This window comes from Lepidochelys olivacea (genome assembly GCF_965140295.1).
Source record: "Lepidochelys olivacea isolate rLepOli2 genome assembly, chromosome: 4".
NCBI classification, from domain to species: domain Eukaryota; kingdom Metazoa; phylum Chordata; order Testudines; family Cheloniidae; genus Lepidochelys; species Lepidochelys olivacea.
This window is the reverse complement of record NC_140414.1, coordinates 95109866-95124895: the sequence shown is the minus strand read 5'-3', so window position 1 is coordinate 95124895 and position 15030 is coordinate 95109866. Positions and strand designations below refer to the sequence as shown.

The window sequence follows — 15030 nt, the reverse complement described above, 5'->3', positions numbered from 1 at the left end:
CAGACAATCCTGCTGTCAGGATGCCAATGCCTGAGATGATGGGGCGTCCAGGATTTCCAGGTTTCTGGATCTTGGGTAGCAGATAGAATACCCCGGTCGGGGTTTTAGGGGTGTGTCTGTGCGGATTTACTCTTGTGCTTTTTCAGGGAGTTTCTTGAGCAGATGGTGTAGTTTCTTTTGGTAACCCTCAGTGGGATCAGAAGGTAATAGCTTGTAGAATGTGATGTTCGATAGCTGGCTAGCAGCCTCTTGTTCATATTCTGACCTATTCATTATAATGAGAGCACCTCCTTTGTCAGCCTTTTTGATTATGATGTCAGAGTTGTTTCTGAGGCTGTGGATGGCATTGTGTTCTTCACGGCTGAGGTTATGGGGCAAGTCATGCTGCTTTTTCACAATTTCAGCCCGTGCACGTCGGCAGACGCACTCTATTGTATAAGTCCAGTCTGTTGTTTTGACCTTCAGGAGGAGTCCACCCAGAATCCTCCTTTTTGCAGTGTTGGTAGGAAGGTCTCTGTGGGTTAGTATGTTGTTCAGAGGTGTGTGGGAAATATTCCTTGAGTCGGAGACATCAAAAATAGGATTCTAGGTCACCGCAGAACTGGACCATCATAGGGCCTAATCACATCAGCCACACTATCAGAGGCTCGTTCGCCTGCACATCTACCAATGTGATTTATGCCATCATGTGCCGGTAATGCCCCTCTGCCATGTACATTGACCAAACTGGACAGTCTCTACGTAAAAGAATAAAATTGACACAAATCAGACGTCAAGAATTATAATATTCAAAAACCAGTTGGAGAACACCTCAATCTCTCTGGTCACTTGATTACAGACCTAAAAGTGGCAATTCTTCAACTTCAAAAACAGACTCCAATGAGAGACTGCTGAATTGGAATTAATTTGCAAACTGGACACCATTAACTTAAGCTTGAATAAAGACTGAGTGGATGTGTCATTACACAAAGTAAAACTATTTCCCCATGTTTATTTCCCCTCCTACTGTTCCTCACAGGTTCTTGTCAACTGCTGGAAATGGCCCACCCTGATTATCACTACGAAAGATTTTTTTTTCTCTCCTGCTGGTAATAGTTCACCTTACCTGATCACTCTTGTTACAGTGTGTATGGTAACGCCCCTTGTTTCATGTTCTCTGTGTAAATAAAATCTCCCCACTGTATTTTCCACTGCGTGCATCTGATGAAGTGAGCTGTAGCTCACGAAAGCTTTTGCTCAAATAAATCTGTAGGCTCTAAGGTGTCACAAGTACTCCTTTTCTTTTTGCAGATACAGACTAACACAGCTGCTATTCTGAAACCTGTCATTACAGACTAAAATGTTCATACAGGTGACGACTTGTTTATACTGATCTATATACCATACACTGAAATGTAAGAATATTTATATTCCAATTGATATTATGTGGCAAAAAATGAGAAAGTACGCAATTTTTCATTGATAGTGTGGTGTGACAATTTTGTATTTTTATGTCTGATCTTAGTCTGGTTGTAAGCAAGTATTTTTTAAGTGAGGTGAAACTCTGTGGTACGCAAGGAAAATCAGACTCATGAAAGGGGTACAGTAGTCTGGAAAGGTTGAGAGCCACTGATCTAGTTAACAATGCCATCCCTCAACTTTTGAACTCACTTCCTCCTTTGGTCCAAAACAGTCTACATCTGTTGACCTTTAGGGCAAACTGCAATACTTGTCTAGTCTTCTAAGCTTTGTGAAAAAGAGGAAGAATTGTGAAGTTTGTGAGTGGAATGGTGGTAAGATCTGTGTTTATTTTCTCTTTGGTCATTGTTGGCTAGCAATATTGGGTGAAATTGCTGTGATTAACAGGTTTGTTTATTTATTTGTATTTGTCAAGGGTACCCACAAGCCTGTTTTAGACCCTTTTCATTTTTAACAAATTAAATAACCTGTAAAAGGTAACGTAAAGTAAAACTTCCATAACTACAGAATTATTGCAAAATGTGTTACCCTAATTCAATATATTATTTACACAGAAATGCCTGGAGACACAGGTGAAGAGGACTCTGTTAGTAATATGTCAGAAGATCTACGGGTCACAAATATAGAGCAAGTTTCTGACACAGGTAAATAAAAATTCCTATTTTACATAAACTCCTCAATTTAGTAAGCCAATTTATATCTGAAAAGCCACTGGAGAGATATTCTGAAACACTAATTGGACAACGTAACGGTCTACAAATCCTTTAAGTAGGAGAGAATACCAGCACCTTATGTAGTGACATCTATGCTTTTCATTAATTCAGTGTGCATTATACATTTATAGTGCTCCCTGACAAATTCAAAGAAGACAAGTCTGTAAGAAATCTTTTAGAAGAACTAGGTGCCACACATATAAAGGAAGAAGATGATATTGGTTTAGGTGAGTCAAATGGAACTTACCTTTATTTCTTTTTGTTTTACGTAAACCCTGTCAGTCCAAGATTTGGAATTATTATATGCTATGGTATAACTAAGTATGATATTTTACTTCCCATTCATAGTAAAATTAGAGAAGAGGTCAAATCTCATAATAAAAAACCCACAAAATACACCATATGCTTCTTACAGTACTCTATACTCACATATTCTTTGCAAAGATTCAGGACTAAATATTGTCTGGCAGGGGGGGAAGGGGAAGCTTAACACCTAACTGGAAAGGTGTGGGAATGACTTTGTACTGCCTTGAGTATTTCCAGGGAAGGAAACTCCATGACCTCCTTTGGCAGCCTTAAGCACAGTATTCAGCCTTTAAGCAGAGTATGCTCAAAAAGTTTTAAATGTCAAATTTAAATCTTCTGACAGATAAGGTTTCTGTAACCATTACTTCAGAGAATCTGGCAGCTTCGCATGTACCAAAAGGGAAAGCTGAGTGATAGACAGGAGATTACTTCTTGTGATTAACCAGATGCTCTGTTGGACAGCATTGCTCTTGCTCATCTACCAATGGCAGAGAACTGCACTCTATTAATTTAAATTCACTAAAATTCTGCCTGTGTAATAAAAGCACATAATTACACCCTTTACAGATCCCCATGACAAACAGCATGCTCAGATTCTAAGGTAAGGAAAAACAGGCTGTCATTTCCCATAAAAATCTAATTTGAGAGATAGAATGTAAGAATAGTTCTTGTGGATCAGAATTAAAGATCTCTGTAAAATGTGTAGAGTGACATTTTACATGCGGATATGTTATCTGAATGCATGAACCCAAAGGATAAGGGAATTATAGGCAGAGCTGGTTGTGCCACATAATTAAGATAGACTTCCATTATAAGACCCTGCTTTCAGTTGCACAGAACTCTGCCAACTTTAACCTTTTGGGCTGAAATTTTCCATGTCAAGTAACCATTGTATCATGATGTGCACACACACATACACCTTAATTAAGGCTGCAAAAACAACCTTAATTCTGGCATTTCCTAACTTTTCAGTGCTTGACTTCACAATCATTTTTTAAAATGTAGTGTTTTGTTTTATGTAATGTGTATATAGATTACTTTAGTCATTGCCATTTTAATCACTGGAAAAAAAAAACTATGAATTCCTTCTTGCAAAATTTCATTTAGTAGTTTGGCAGAACTGTGATTGAGTGAGCATTTACATTTCAAAAACTACTGTTTTCAAGTGTAATTCTGCTAAAAACTGCCTCTTGGATGACACTTTGCACACAGTTTCTTATTCCAGAAAAGAATTCTATCCTGCACTTCCCCAGTTCAAATAAGAAAGAGTTTAATTATTCTGAATACAGAAGATAATACCACTCAGATTTTTATTGTTACTTTGCTAACGAAATGGGGTGGGAAAAAGAATGATTTTTACATTATGAAATTATGGAGGTCTTTTGTTCTTTTTGCAGTAGTACCTTTTGATATTTTCAAAATGAACATATAGTGAGAAACTGATGGTTGAAGCATTAGTATGCAGCCTTGTGCAGTCCAGTACTTCATAGACTCCTATGCTGCTGAATAAGATTAAGGCTGTCACGGTTATTTTTAGTAAAAGTCACAGACAGCTCGCGGGCAATAAATAAAAATTCATGGAAACCCTTGACCTCTCTGTGACTTCTACTAAAAATAATGGGGGGAAGGGGGCTGACAGGGGAGGACTGAAGCCCGAGTCCCATGGGGGGAAGGGGGAAGAGAGCCAGACTCCCCGCTGCAGCAGGGAGTCCAACACACGCAGCGGCTGAGAGCTCTGCACCCCATGAGCTCTGCACCTCACCACTCCAGTGCTGAAGTGGAAAATGTCACAGAGATCTCTGAAAGTCACGAAATCCGTGATATAAATCTTATCCTTACTGATGAACAATGATGAGGTGAACACAGAGTGCTCATCAGCTGGTATAAGTTGTCCCAGCTATATTGAAATCAATAGATCTAGGACAATTTACACCAGCTGAGAATCTGCCACTGGTCCTTTACAAATACTCCATACTCAGCAGAATATTACCAAAAGATTGTGTGCATCAAATAGGCACGTGGTTATTGGACAGACTCAGATGTTGTAGTTTAAATAAAAATACCTTAAAAAAAATGAAACTACATTTGCAAAGAAAGGTTCATACTACATTTTATATTCACAAAAATAGGGAAATTCAGGTAACCTTCCATCAGACGGTCACATCTAGGCATCTTCCTAATTATTACATACACACACCCCTTTTGAAGTTTGATGAATACCTGAGTTTCCTAGATATTACTTACCGTATATACTCAATCATAAGCCGGTTCGTTTATAAGTTGACTCCCCCCAAGATGGATAAGTAAAAATGGAAAATTTTTATGACCCATGCATAAGCCGACCCTATAATTCAGGGGTCGGCAAACTTTGACTCCCGGGCCATCAGGATAAGCTGCTGGCGGGCCGAGATGGTTTGTTTACCTCAACAGTCCGCAGGCATGGAGGTAAACCTAAATAAACAAAGTGTCCCGGCATGCCAGCTGCTTACCCTCATGCGCCGGGACAGCAACTGGTGGGGAAATTTTTTGGGGGGCGGGTGGGGGGGCGAGAAGCTGGGGGGGGTCAGGGGAGTAACCCCTGTGACCACCCCCAACATGACCCCACCCCAGCACAGGACCCCTACACTCTCCCCATTCCATCCCTTCCCACCTTATCTGGGGAGGGCCAGGGGAGGATGTTCCAGCGGGCTGGGCTGGGCGGCACAGCTGCAGCGTGCTCCAGCAGGCCAGGCGGCGTGGCCATAGCCTGCTCTGGTGGGTGGCACCGAGTAGTGGAGCTGCAGCTGCTTCAGAAGCTGGGGGGGGGGGGGAGACGGACTCTGGCCCTGCCTCTTCCCTTCTGGCTGTGCTGCCTCTCCTTGCCTCCTCTATTGGAGAGAGGGGGAGAGGTGGGACACAGCCCCTCCCTATACCCATTCATAAGCTGACCCCCTTCTCTGATACTTCCCTTTTTTACTAAAAAAATTCAGCTTATGAATGAGTATATACGGTACTTTTAAGCTTATGGCTCAGGATTCATCTCTCACTTTGTTATGAGAAGAAAATGAAATAGTGTTAGTCAAAATCCTGATCTAATTGCCTCAGTGCCCATTTCACCACAACTACACATTAGTTGAGGGTTCTCAATTTGTCTTCCCCCTCCTCCCCTCCAAAAAAGTATAGTCTCTAAATAATGCCTACTTTTAGAAGTACCAGCCCACACATACCTCTACTTATAGGAATTCTTCCAAAAATAGTTGCTCCTTAATCATCTTTTCTAATAATTTCTCCATTTCACCTTTGCATTCCAGTAGCGGTCTCAATGGATTTTCTAGCAGAGGATGCCAAAGTAAGGCATTTATTACAAAAGTGTCTTAATTTTTGGCAATAAAAGCCTAAGACAGTGGTTTTCAACCTTCTGGGGCTCAGGACCATTAGTAAATGTTTATGGCCTGTTGCAACCCAATAAACAGTCTTGAGGGGGAGACCCTGGAGTGGTTTTGGTCAGCTCCTGACCCCCCAGGTGGGGGGTTGGGTCCTGCCCAGCACTTACCCCACAGTAACAATTCCTGTGCTGTGGGGCTGGCTGGGCTTGGCTCCCAACTCCAGCCACTGCAAGTTCTGGGGTTGCAGTGCCACTCAGGTTTGGCCTTGCCCCCCTGACTGGGCCAAATCTGTGAGAGTGAAGTTATGACCGAGCTCACAGGTCTACCAGGGCTCCCGCCATCATGACAGCTGGGCTAAAACTGAGTAGCACTCGGACCCCGGAGGTTGCAGTGCCTAGAGCAGGGAGGCGAGCCCAGCCAGCCCTAAGAGAGAGGAGCTATCACACAACCCTCTGAAACATTCTGGCGACTCAATTTTGGGTCATGACTCAGAGGTTGAGAAACCATGGTCCAGGAGAGTCTAAATCCATTGTTAAGTTTTGCTTATTCTGCTACAGGGCATGAACTAGTCATATTTTTCATGAATCCATATCAAACACTAAATATATATTTATTTTCAGTGATTTTTTTTTAAAGACAACTTTTAGGCAGGGTTCATTCTAGAAACGTATTCAGAGTGGACAATTACTTCTACTCATACAAAGGGTGAAACTGAATTCATGCAGAGGTAAAACTAGTCTATTCTGACCCAGTATATCAAATTTTCCATAGACCTATCTATCAAGACCATGGATGAGGTCCTTACAATATTAAGTACTTGGTTTAATTTTATAATTTCTCTTAGTCTTGATATATGAAAGATCAGTGAAGAAAGAGAAGAAGCTTCCAAAAAGCTATCTTCCTAACATGCTTTAAAAAAAAAAAATAAATAAATCTAATCTTTCTTAGGGCTTCCCCCACCCTTTTGATTTTACTAGAACGCAAGTTCAAGCAGATCTGTAGGTAATCTTCCTAAGTTCCTAGGCCATGACTTTAAAAACACTGTGCTTAAAGTTTGGTGCTTAAATCCATACTTATCGGACACCCAAATAAATGGCCTCTTTATGGCTGCTGCTGGGTGCTCAGGACTTTTGGCAAGACAGGTGACAGATACAGATTTCGGATCCTAACATAATGCATTTCAGCAAAATGGGGTAGGCAGAGTACTGGATGTTTTCTGTTTCAGTCACTTGGACAGTCAAATAATGCATACATCCACAGAGTCTCAGCCCTACGTACACAGTGCCACAGATCTGCCCAGCATTTTATTTTCTCTGAAAAGCTGCAGGGAATTTTTACAAGCTTGGTAATCTAGGAATAAAGAGTTTCTTTACCCTGCAGCAATGTTCTCTAGTTTCGACATCTTCAGGTTCTTAGGCAGCCAATTTGTGCTACAGATGACGAACATGAGACTGAAATTTATGAAACAGACTCCTAATTCCTGCCCACAAACCGAAGAAAATGGGATGCGAAGAGATGGTCTATGAAGGAATGAAGAAGATGACTAGAGAAGCTGCTACTATACTGCTCTAATCCCCAATGAACACAGCAAACTGTCTTGCTTCATACCAAGCTGATCATGCATAAAGTAAAGATTGAATGTGGCTATTGGCAAATGCTCATAACTTGGTTTGACTAACCAGTGTTGATGGAGCCAAGGCATATTAGAACTAAGGTAAAAGAGTGTGCTTGATGTTTGCTCTGTGTAGATGGGGTCTAAAAGTCTATGTCTACACTGCAGTTGGGAGAGAGACGCCCAGCACGGATAGACAGACTCGCTAGTGTGCAAATAACTAACCAAACAGCATTGACGCTATGGCTTGGGCAGCAACTCAGACTTTCAAGCCTACCTGACCCCATAGGTTTGAGCTCAGTTGGCTAACCAGAGCTGCAACATCCACACTGCTATATTTAGCACACCAGCTTAAACGGAGCTAGTGAAAGTTTGCCTGCCCAGGCTGAGAGGTTCTCTTCCAGCAGCAGTGCAAACATACCCAGAGTGCCCTTCACTAAACTTTTAGCAGTAATTTCAGAAAAAGCTGACACAGTCTAGATTCTTGGCTCATAGGAAATGAGCATTATGATGTGAATGTTGTACAGAAAGCTAAAGCAAAGCAACAATTGACAAAAGCAAAACAAGTCCACACTGATTTTTTTGGTACATTTTTAATAACTTGTTAAAGCTACAGATCACATTTTGTTGATTAATGTTTAATGGTAGTGTTCTCCAATGGACTGAGAACAGGCCTAGAAGCCAGCCACTGACCCGTTCTACAGCCTCGTGCTTTTACCCTCTCTATATCAGTTTCTTCAGCTGCATAATAAGGATACGAATAAATTCTTGCCTCATTTGCCAGTTACAAAGGGAGCGCCACCAAATGGAAGAGAACCAATTAAATGGGAGACAAGCACTCCTCCCCATCCCAGAGAAAAACAAACATAGACGCATGTCAGCAGTAGCCAGCAGAGAAAAAGGCAAGTCATGGTAGCACAATGTAAAGAAATGGCACATTTTTAGAATGTGTCTTGTTTGTGGATTGCAAGTGTAGCATTCTCCTCTACTGTCAGTCTTCCATCACAGATACACTGTGAACATGGCATCACAATGCACTACCACTGAAAAGGCAGACTATGCATTTCTTGCCCTTTTTCAGTCTGATTCAATGCCCACTAAAGTCAGTCCATGGAAGTCATTGAACCAAACCCTTTACCAGAATCACTATATTGCCACCTTATAAAATGCACACATGCATTGTCAGTTCGTTATTATTTTGTGTTACTGTTGTACCTAGAGGCCCCAAATGAGATCTGACACTGTACAAACACATAGTAAGAAATAGTAGTTCCCCCAAAGAGCTTACCATCTAAATAATTCACTGATGTCAATTCCATTCCCTAACTTAAACTGACCAATTATAAATCACATGGTATTTATTCTAACTAGAAGAATCTTTTTAATGATATCCCAGGTTTGTTTCACTGTTGCCATCATATTTTTTAGCCAACAGTCCAAGAGAGCAAAACATTTAAGTGAATTAACAATGAGAGTTATTACTCTAATAGCATGAATTTGCTATTACAGAAGCTCTGGTGTGTGGGTGGTTATGTTTAAGACATAAATTAAGACACTAATTATAAAAAAATACTAATTATATGAATTTACACAGAAATCCCTGAAGATAAAGAGGACTTCATTAATTTCATCCCAGAAGACTTGGAACCGACACATATAAAGAGAGAGACAATTGACATAGGTAAGGTAAGAGTTTTCCATAATAATCTTGGAAGTCTATCCCATTTTAGTGGATTATTATGCTGTTTTATGAAGTAAAAAGTTAACATTTTTAAAGCGTTCAGTAGCACAAATACAGTTTTTGTTTTATCACACCATTTAATTGTACATACACAAGATTCCCCTAAAAATGCTAATTTACAAATCACGAATTAAAAAAAGAACACAGTTACACTTTACAGTACTATGTTGGACATAAATACTTTTTGTATTTGATCTTATTTTATCCAAAAACTAGAAAGTATTGGCCAAACACCTAAAACAGCTGCCACTCAACAGCAGTGGCCATTTTAGGACTATTCAGGCTTTTCAAACCATTTTATGCTAGTGCAGTTCTTTTAAGAAATGTATGTATGGATCACAATCCAATAATTGCAATAGAGATGTTATGACTTATTTTATTAAGAAATTTAATTCAAATCACTAATTTATAAATGCGTATCTCATGTCAAGCATTTGAGAAAAAATGGCCTAATTAAAACAGTTAGTCATGAAAGTAGACGAGATATACTGATGTTTCAGAATCAATGAGCATAGAAGCCAGATAAGGACAAAACCAAGTCACATTTGGGATTAAAGGGTACAAGGCTGATCTGGAATCTACAGGTCTCCCACATGGCATCAAAATGCGCTAAAATACCACAGGTTTACGCCACAATGATTACAGGTCTAGAAAACATGACCTAGGAGGAAAGATTAAACAAACTTAATTGTTTCAGTCTGGAGAAGAGAAGACTGAGGGGGAAAACCTGATAGTCTTCAAGTACATAAAAGGTTGTTATAAAGAAGAGGGTAATAAATTGTTCTCCTTAACCACGGAGGACAGGACAAGTAGTAATGGGTTTAAATTGCAGCAAGGGAGATTCACGTTAGATACTAGGAAAAACTTACTAATTGTAAGCATAGTTAAGCACTAGAACAATTTACCTAGAGGTTGTAGAATCTCAGTCATTGGAGGCTTTTAAGAAAAGGTTACACAAACACCTGTCAGGGATAGTTCTGCCTCGGTGCAGGGGACTGGACTAGATGACCTAGCAAGGTCCCTCCCAGTCCTACATTTCTATGATTTCTACGACAACCACAACTACATCAAAGCAATTCTATGAAGGCGACACTGTATGGAGAGACAAAACTATATTGAGAACAGGGCAAAACAACATCCATCTAGGTTCAGAGACACAGCCAAGTCACATGAATGCAGGAAGAACTTTTCCTGTAGAATGATACTATGAATAATAAGATGTCATGTGAATATTTTCATTTGCGTACTATGCAAATCAATTGGTTTTCTGTTCCTGTCATGCAATATCCATTCCACAATATGAATCATTTAAAGACAGCAGTGCACAAATAGGTTAAAAACACAACATGGTTGAGAGGAATGAGCATGGGATTAGAATGCAGGAATTCCTATCACTGACTCACTGGGTTGCCTTGGTCAGGTCACTTAAAAGCATAAGAATCACCATACGAATCAGACCAAGTGGTCCTCTGATTCAGTACAACAGTAGCTAGTCCTACGTTTCAGAGGAAAGTGCAAAGATTCCCATAAAGGGCAATTATGGAATAATTTGCTAATTTTTTGTAATGAGACAATTAATGGTTGGTTTATGGCATGAAGTATAATTTCTGAATCAGTTTGCCTTTCTATAAAATTTAGACTTAGGTGTATTTTTATGAAGATACAAATATTTGTAAAATCCTTTCAAAATATAATTAAAGGTATAAAGAGCTGCATAACTGCTAAGAACTAATTTACATGTAGAATATTAATCTCACTTATCCTGATTGCATCCAATAAAGTCATGCTTATTTACTAGTGATCTTATATGTTTACAAGAGTACACACAGCCCTGTCCTTTATTAAAAGCCCAAGTGGCCTAAGACATCCAAGTATCCAAAAACAAGGAAAGAGGAGAAAACTCAACCTTCCTCCAGATCCTGAAACCTCAGAAAGGGTGAAATCCTAGCCCTACTGAAGTCAGTGACAAAACTCACATTAGGCAGTAAAATTCTGGCCTTGAAGAAATCAAAGTTTTTACATAAAAACCTGACTCAGGAACGAAGGGGGGGGGTGAGGGGGGGGAGTCTTGTGTCATGAGACTTGTGTTCTGATGAACATTGACGTTTTCAAGAATTCTAAAGATTCCTAACAAAGCTTAAAACCTTTAACTTTTTATTTTTATTACTATTTAATAGAGGTTTGTGTACTATACAGAATGCAAATCTGTATTAATGGAACAGTACGGGTAAGCTATCAATAAAGCCCTACATTAGAGTCTTTCCCTTCAACTGAAGCAGGCTGAACATGGCTCCCTCCAAAGGGGCACAAAAATCATTCCATCTGTTGATTTAACTCTACTATTTTCTATAATGAAGGCATCATTGGGATTCAGCACATGTGAAAACCCAAATGGCAATCCCTACTTGATAACCACATCAGCCCACTATATTAAAGAAGCCCTTTAACTTAGATGGTTTAAACTCTTTTAAAGTCACATCTCTCAGTTAATTTTTAAAGACAATGCTAATATTTTTCAACTGTCCATTGAACTTTCCTGTAAATATAGGGTAGACAGGATCTACACTTGTGTGTGTGTGGGGAAAAAAAACAAAGCACTAAAAACAATGAAAAAAAACAAAAAAAGCACACACACCTTTGAAGAGAAGAAAAACAAAACAAGAAAGGTTTCAGAGTAACAGCTGTGTTAGTCTGTATTCGCAAAAAGAAAAGGAGTACTTGTGGCACCTTAGAGACTAACCAATTTATTAGAGCATAAGCTTTCGTGAGCTACAGCTCACTTCATCGGATGCATACCGTGGAAACTGCAGCAGACATTATATACACACAGAGATCATGAAACAATACCTCCTCCCACCCCACTGTCCTGCTAGTAAGAAGGACTGCAGAAGGAGAACAGCATGGCTGTCTGTCAGTCCTTCTCCTTCCCCCAGTCACTTAGGATTTATCTTGATGTAGCTAGTTGAGGAACAAACTACCTCTGCCTTGCCTCCACAACACCTTTTTAGCTATGAAGACAAAGCCTTTGATAGACAGCTAGCCATGCTATCCTCCTTCAAGGACAGCTGAAAAATATTAGGATTATGACCAAGGCTGTACCTAGCTATTTTGCTGTCCTCCACGGGCAAGCGGGCTGGCCACTTCCTGTAAGAAGTGGAGTGACCCAACCCCAGCCTGCTCTGCTCCCCTGGCTCCCAGCCGTGCCACCAGCAAGTGCGGGGGGGGGGGGGGGGGCAATTCTCCCCTCCCCCCAAGCCTGGGAGTCAGGGGAGCGGAGCAGAGCAGGCTGGGGCCAGGTCAATCCATTTCCAGCAGGAAATGGCCATCCCGCCCCGCTGAGGCCTGTGGCCAGCCCCCACCCGCGGAGGCCTGGGGCCACAGGCTGCTCCACTCCCCTGGCTCCCAGGCTTGGGGGGAGAGGGGAACCGCCCCCCCCAGCACTCGCCGGTGGCATGGCTGGGAGTCAGGGGAGCAAAACAGGCTGAGGCCGGGTCGTTCTACTTACTATGCCGCCGTGAGTGCAGGGTCGGGCTTGGCTGCAATCTTCAGGAGAGTGGGGCTGGGGCGGGAAGAGCCCAGGGCCTAGGAAAGAGCCGGAGCAGCACGCAACCGCGCAGGGGACATCAAAATTTCCTGGTGCCCTAAGCAGCTTTGTGTATGGGTAAAGGTGGCCCTGATTATGACTTTAGCAATTAACAGAGTTATCTTTATGTGTAAAAACAAAACAACCACACACACACACACACACACACAACCACCACTTTTTTTTTGGGCAGTGAAGATACCCTCTAAGGCAGTGGCTGTCAACCTTTCCAGACTATTGTACCCCTTTCAAGAGTCTCATTTGTCTTGTGTACCCACAAGTTTCACCTCACTTAAAAACTTACAAAATCAGATATAAAAATACAAAAGTGACAGAGCACATGATTACTGAAAAACTCATTTTTGCCATATAATCATGAAATAAGCAAAGTAAATCAATTGGAACATAAATATTGTATTTACATTTCAGTGTATAGTATACAGAGCAGTATAAACAAATCTATATATATATGAAATTTTAGTTTGTACTGACTTCACTAGTGCTTTTTAATGTAGCCTGTTTTAAAACTATACAAATATCTAGATGAGTTGATGTACCCCCTTGAAGACCTCTGAGCCTAAGGTACTTATCTGGCCCCCATTACTGAGATATTAGAATGCCTCACAATGATTAACATTTATCCTTCCAACACCCCTCTGAGAAGTACAATTATTCCAATTTTATAGATAAGGTACTGAGGCACTGAGAGACTAAGTGACTTGTCCAAGGGCATATAGGAAGTGTGTGGTGGAGCAGGAAACAGAGGGATCTGGGTTTCCCATTACCAAGCTAGTGCCCTAATCACTGGACAATCTCTAGCTAATAATTAGAACTGTACAGGTTAAAATGTAAATATCACAATCATGAGACAGAACTTCATCAAATCAGTGGCTCTGCCAGTTCTGTCCATTTTATAAACCAAACGACTTTAACAGAGTTCCTGTGCTAAGTAACTTGTAATGTGTATAATATATAGTTATTATACTAAATGCAAAGTGAGGCATAAAACAGCAACAGTACGGTCTATATTTACATCACATTTGTATTTGCTTGGCAATAATTTGAATTGCCAAGTACTGGGGAGATCCATCAGATAAGTTAAAAAGGTCTTAGTTTAATTCTGATTTTTTTTTCTAAAGGCAAGGCAAACTGGTTGAGACAGCTGTATCTAAGCATTAATGTTACTACAATCTTTTTAATTTAAGTTGTTATTATGGATCTGCAGAAGGTGGGGAGAATATACACAACTCACATATCTAAACAGATTTAACATAAAACTGCATTTTTTGATAGATGATGATTCTATAAGCACTACTTCAGAGGATATATCTGGCCCATCAGTAGTGAAACAGATAACCGGGACAGGTAAGTGTCCAGTTGTACACATCTCAGTTTAAAAAAAAAAAAAAAGTGTAATTTCAATCACAATAGCCCAAGACAACCTGATCTCTACTGTGGATTCCAGCTGCCATTGTTTATCATCTACTTCAATTCAGCTGTGGATAAAACTGAATTGTCAGAGACACATAGTAAACGTTTAGCTACCAAAACACCTGTCTTAATTATACACAGAGGTAAAATGTGTACATTCATCTTGTAAACCATTGCTCCCATTTTAAGGTTTCAGTTAGATCAACTATTGTTCCATCAGTACTGTCTCAAGTTAACTGAAGTGAAATCATCTAATCTACACTTGAGACAAAAATGTGTTTTTCACTCAAGTTTGGGTGCATCTATAATCATGGTAGGGATCACAATCCCTTCATATTCCCTAATATGTATGCTCCGAGCCTCCAGACTGGATCCTGGTGGCAGCTATCGGGTGTGAACCCGCTGAAACGGCCTCCAATACCTTGATTCACTGAGGAGCAGTCCCTATACCAGCTCTACTCAGTGGGGCAGGAGCACCGTCCACGCACTAGGCTCTGTTCTAGCAGCAAGAATTGCTAGAATGGAGCCATAGTGCATATAGGTATTTTCTGTACAAGCACCAGAGAGAGCTGCTACCACACAATCACTATGAACAGAGGTTACATTCCAACAAATTACATAAGCACGTACTTAACTACAGGCATGGGTATAGTCCCATTGAAGCTGAAAGTTCATGTCTGTAGTTAAGCTTCTGCTTATGTAATTTGCTGGACTGTCCCATTGTTTGTTTTCTTTAAATATATTTCTCACTCATATTGAAGTATTAGTAGAATTCTGTCACCCTTAATTATTTAATCTTAAATTACATATTCAACTGAGCC

General features: G+C 40.4%; 2 protein-coding genes across 2 annotated transcripts in view; one reads left to right on the top strand and one right to left on the bottom strand.

Moving 5' to 3' along the window:
* Positions 1 to 15030, top strand: part of PAICS (phosphoribosylaminoimidazole carboxylase and phosphoribosylaminoimidazolesuccinocarboxamide synthase) — a gene marked incomplete at its 5' end in the record, with an annotated part of 61284 nt that overhangs the window by 14146 nt on the left and 32108 nt on the right. Inside the window, 4 exons of the mRNA XM_084625754.1 lie at positions 2013 to 2102; positions 2303 to 2398; positions 9049 to 9135; positions 14072 to 14143. Coding sequence (XP_084481880.1) covers positions 2013 to 2102; positions 2303 to 2398; positions 9049 to 9135; positions 14072 to 14143 — 345 coding nt within the window. The remainder of the gene's footprint in view (positions 1 to 2012; positions 2103 to 2302; positions 2399 to 9048; positions 9136 to 14071; positions 14144 to 15030) is intronic.
* The window catches only part of PPAT (phosphoribosyl pyrophosphate amidotransferase), a 70068-nt gene that overhangs the window by 40782 nt on the left and 14256 nt on the right, over positions 1 to 15030 (bottom strand). The gene's annotated exons all lie outside the window — the stretch shown is intronic.